The sequence below is a fragment of the Pyrgilauda ruficollis genome, unplaced genomic scaffold (assembly GCF_017590135.1).
Source record: "Pyrgilauda ruficollis isolate IOZ18807 unplaced genomic scaffold, ASM1759013v1 scaffold1691, whole genome shotgun sequence".
Lineage (NCBI taxonomy): Eukaryota > Metazoa > Chordata > Aves > Passeriformes > Passeridae > Pyrgilauda > Pyrgilauda ruficollis.
In genome coordinates this window covers 1-4,838 of record NW_024515776.1, presented here as the reverse complement: position 1 = coordinate 4,838, position 4,838 = coordinate 1, and the positions used below count along the sequence as shown (strand labels likewise).

General features: G+C 52.6%; 1 protein-coding gene across 1 annotated transcript; it reads right to left on the bottom strand.

Annotated features, from left to right (window-relative positions):
- Positions 1-2,558: 2,558 nt before the first annotated feature.
- On the bottom strand, positions 2,559-4,485 carry LOC121351515 (outer dense fiber protein 3-like). Its single transcript, XM_041463685.1, has 6 exons — positions 4,374-4,485; positions 4,048-4,248; positions 3,724-3,825; positions 3,258-3,379; positions 2,757-2,894; positions 2,559-2,654 (listed from the first exon to the last, which is right to left on the bottom strand). Exons 1-6 carry the CDS (start codon positions 4,477-4,479, stop codon positions 2,559-2,561), a joined length of 765 nt encoding a protein of 254 aa, XP_041319619.1. The 5' UTR covers positions 4,480-4,485.
- Positions 4,486-4,838: the final 353 nt, after the last annotated feature.

Below are 4,838 nucleotides of genomic sequence, written 5' to 3'. Positions count from 1 at the left end.
ATGCTACTCACTGGGTCCAGGGGTGACCAAAATCTTGGTCTTGGGACGTGCTGTCACAAGTGCTGATGGAGCCACCTGCTTCCCAGTCTTGGTAATGGATGATTCGATGAAGTATCGAGGACCTGGTGAGCAGTTGTCTGTGGAGGGAGCTTTGGTCCCTCGAAATGAGTATGCAGGGGCTCTGTCTTTGGTGGGATCATGGGCTACATAACCTGGGAAGAAAAGCCTGTGAAAGGAGCAGAAGTAGAAGGGCAAGCAAACAGCTGGGGGATCAGAGCACATCTGCTGCTTCCACTTAACAAACTGTAAGTTTTAACACGTTGCAAGGAGCCAAACATTCCATCATAGACAGCTGCTCTGCAGGTACTCAGCACTACATTCACCCCTGTATCACCGTGAATGGGAAGGACTCAGCTCCAACACTGCACATCTGTGGATGTCCCCGTATGAAGGCCGAGGTCACCCTGAGTACCATTTCTCCAGCCTTTCTTCCAGGCGAGACAAGCACACCTTACTCATGGGGGCACAAAACAAAACCTGTCCAGAACAAAATCTGTTCACTGCTGCCTCAGCACTGTTCCCATGGAGCACAGCATCACTGACCTCATCTGTGAATACAGGTAGGACGAAATTTCTTTTGTAGATTAAAAAACCAAGTAATAAAATTTTCTTGCACCACAAAGGACTGAACAGCCAGTCTATTAACCAAAGGTTCATTTGCCTTTGTCCCTCCCCTGCAACAGCAACTTTTAACAAATCTTTTCCTATTCTAGCTTTGTGTTCTCCTGTAATCTTTCTAACTCACTTCGATATACATGTAAGTTTAGTTAAAATACTTCCCATTAGCGACAGGCATTTCAAAATGAAGAGAAGAGCACCTGAAGCCCTGTCAAGGAAGATGCCTGCTCGGGGTTCGACTCAGAGGAGCCTCAGGCAATCAAGGTCCCCGCGGCCCCTCCTCAGCAGGAAAACTGAAACGGAAAACAAGGTGTAAAACCTCGCGAATTGAGATAACGACGCGTGAAACTGATTCGGCTGAAGGAAATTAGTGTAATTTACTGCTATTTATTCAGATAGTGAGAAAATTAAGCCCCACTACCACCCACCCACCCCTTCGCAGCCGGAGCTGCCTCCCACGGCTGCCGGCTCTAGCCCGAAGCCGCGCTCAAGAGCGCCGGGGCCCGCTCTACCCAAATTCCCGACGCTGCAACTCCTCGACACACCGTTTTCTAGCCTGGGCCCGCTCTGGCCAAGCTCCCGACGCTGCAGCTCCTCGACACACCGTGTTCCAGCTCGGCACCGCCGCACAAGGCCTACCGGGGCACGCCTATCCGCAGAGGACGCGGCGGTACTGTGTGTCGCGGTCGCGGGAATTTGCCTTCCACCCCCCGAAGTCTGGCACACGCAGCCTTTCCCTCGGGTTAACCAGCAAACGGACGCTGCCGGCGGGAGGTTGGGGCCAGCTGCCGGTCGGTCCGTGCTGCAGCGCTGCCGTGTTCCCCGCAGGGCTCCGCTGGGGCTGGGCATGGGGCTGCCACAGAACGGGCTCAGTCCGCCCCAGTGGGGCAGCCCCAGTTTGTCCTCACAAAGACCTACTTCTTCCCCGTGCACAGACGCACAGCACAGCCCTTTCCAGTCCAGTGGTCAAATGGTGCCTGAGCACAGGGCTTTTGTCTAATGGGCTGAGTCTGACTGAAGTGCTGGCCACAGAGCTGGGAAAGGCTCCTGCCTTGGAGTGCCTGTGAGAGTTGCCCGCTCCAATTCCCACCCTGTTCCCTAGCAATCAGGGTTTGGCATCACCACTTAGCCAGAGAGGAGAAACAGCCTCCCCAGGAGCACAGTAGAGCCCCATCACTGGCCACAATCAAGTTTGCAGTTGGCTAGGTGCTGGCTAGTTTCTTCCAGGCTGCCTCTCCCACACGAGGGCTGGATGAGGTCACCTTCCAAGGTCCCTTCCCACCTGGGCTGTTGTAGGATCCTATGATGATTCCATTTTCAGACTGGGAATAATGGTTCTTTCTCCTCAGCACTCAATGGTCTGGGGACTTGAGCCTGTGGAAATGAGCCCCTTCCTGTGGCAAGAGAGGATGCAGGGCAGATGTGTTTCTGGGCACAGCTTGGGCAGATGCTACCTATGTGCACTGAAAAGGGGGACACTGAGATGGGCTTTGTCCGTGAGGCCAGCATGGGCCGTGGGGTGAGAGTGTGCAAGGCAGGGCTAGAAAGCTTTCACAGTGTTTTGCTCTGGTTAGGTGAAATGGTGCTGTTGGAGATGTCAGCCTGGCTCATGCTGTTTCTCCCCTCACCCTCATCCTGCCATGTTTTGACTGAGGCATTGACATGAGACAGTGAAGCCAATGGTCCACACCCACACACCCAGCTGCAAAGGAAGAACAGAAAAAGATCTCTTCAGGTATCTGTCTTTAATCAAGATGTGTTACCCTCATCCTGCCATGTTTTGACTGAGGCATTGACATGAGACAGTGAAGCCAATGGTCCACACCCACACACCCAGCTGCAAAGGAAGAACAGAAAAAGATCTCTTCAGGTATCTGTCTTTAATCAAGATGTGTTGCAGGTATTAAGGCAGATTTGTAGAGAGAATGTCGGAGTCCAAAAGTGTAAGCAGGATCCCGGGCCTTGATCAGTGACACCTGGAAGAGGAAGAAAAGAAGTGAAGATGGTGCCTTGTACTCCAGAGCTGTCCTCAAGTGAAGGTTGTGCAGCACAATATAATGGTAGACAGGCTGCCTTACCTTTCCTGTGTTGTAGTCCGCTGGACCTGGAAACCGTTCCTTCCCAGCAAGTTTGGTTTTTAGTCCCATTGAGAACTTGGGAGCCCTGGTTTTGTAGACGTCCAGATCCACCTTGTCAAATGCTGCAGGACCTGGCGTCTGCAAGAGAAGCAGTGAGGTTGATGGGTGCAAGAAGCAGTGTGTATTCTTGCTGGGTGTCCATGAGTACTGTGCTGCTTCCGGTGGCTGGCCAGAGAAACAGTGTGGGAGGTCTGGAGCCTTGGGAATGAGGGCTCCTTAGGAAGAGAGGTAGATTTCTCAGAGGACGAGGGAGATGATTGCCATTAGTGCCAGTGAGCTGTACCATGCCAAAGCTGCTGGTGTGGAAAAATGAGGGGCTGCAGGTGTCAGTGTTGCTGGTAATAGTAGCGCCAGAGGCCCTGTGGCTTCTTGGGCTTCTGCCCTGAGCAGAGCAGCTGGGCTTCTGCTGCTGCTGTGAGATAACAGAGAAGCACAGCTCACCTTTGCCGCATCTTGAAAACAGCTCTGGTAGTTACTCTTCCCTTTCATGGAGTAGCATGGTTCGGCATGAGTGTATGCTGTGTGTGGTCCCAGAATCCTGGGCAGGGTGTAGGTGCCAGGACCTGGAAATGGAATAGGAAGATGGCATAGGTCAGTCCTGTGGGATAGGGTGCAATGCCTGCGTGGAAGAGAGTCAGCCTGCCAAGCTGGTTGTGAGGAGCAAGAAGGGTGTCCTGCCCCTCATCCCAATGCCGCTGGCTTTTGTTGCATGGGGTGTGCCTTGGCTGTTTGAAACCAGAGCTGCCAGTTCTTCTATGGGATGGGAGAAGTTGGTGCTGTGGAACAGCAAAAAGCTTGTTGAGCACACACTGTGTCTTGCTGCCTAGGCTTTTTGCTAGGCCTGTTGAAGAAGCTGCAGATGCTCCCTGGAGGACACACAGGCTGTCTGTTTCCTCAGGTTCCATACCTGGTGTTCGGAAGCCTTTTAGGTCCTTGGGCCGAGATGCCAGGCTATTCGCTGGTGCCTTATAGTAGATGTGTTTGTTGGCAGGATCTGTGGTGTAGTCACCTGGGACAGAGAAGAAGACAAGAAAAGAAGTGAAGCTGGGAGCCTAACTGCAAGCCAAAGAGGAGAAGTCAGGAGGAGGTGTTCAGTCTTGCTTGTTTTCTGTCTGGAGCTCTCTGAAGCCCATTCAGGGCATGAGCAGAGGGCTTTGTGCCCCAGTGGCACAGGGCAACAGTAAGGCATGCTTGTCTGGCCTGGAAGAAGGGCTGCTGAAATGCTACTCACTGGGTCCAGGGGTGACCAAAATCTTGGTCTTGGGACGTGCTGTCACAAGTGCTGATGGAGCCACCTGCTTCCCAGTCTTGGTAATGGATGATTCGATGAAGTATCGAGGACCTGGTGAGCAGGTTGCTTCGGAGGGAGCTTTGGTCCCTCGAAATGAGTATGCAGGGGCTCTGTCTTTGGTGGGATCATGGGCTACATAACCTGGGAAGAAAAGCCTGTGAAAGGACCTGTGCCTGCAACTGTCTAGTGAAAGGAAGTTTCTAAGTGGAAGCAAACACTGTGCTGTGCCTCCTGCTGCCACTACCTCCCCGTGATAGTTGGTTTACCTGTTGACCCAGGGAGCCAGTACTTGGGACCTGGGGTGCCGAATTCTGCAAGTATTGGGCCCCGTCGGGGATGAGGTCTCCAGGTGCCTACCCAGGGTCCCTCCATGCTGGTGGCCAAAGAAACTACAGGAAAAATAGGAGGGCTACCAAAGGGCTTCTCTGACACAGCACTGGTACAGAGCTTTCCTGTAGCCCAGAGCAGGAAGAAAGCAAACTGGCATCACGAGAGAAAGTGAAGGAAAGTGAAGATCAATAAGAAGTAGCAGATGGAGGAGAAGGCAGAAGCTACCAAAGGGCTTCTCTGACACAGCACTGGTACAGAGCTTTCCTGTAGCCCAGAGCAGGAAGAAAGCAAACTGGCATCACGAGAGAAAGTGAAGGAAAGTGAAGATCAATAAGAAGTAGCAGATGGAGGAGAAGGCAGAATAGAGGGGAAACAGCAAGTTAAAAGCAAAGATGCAGCAA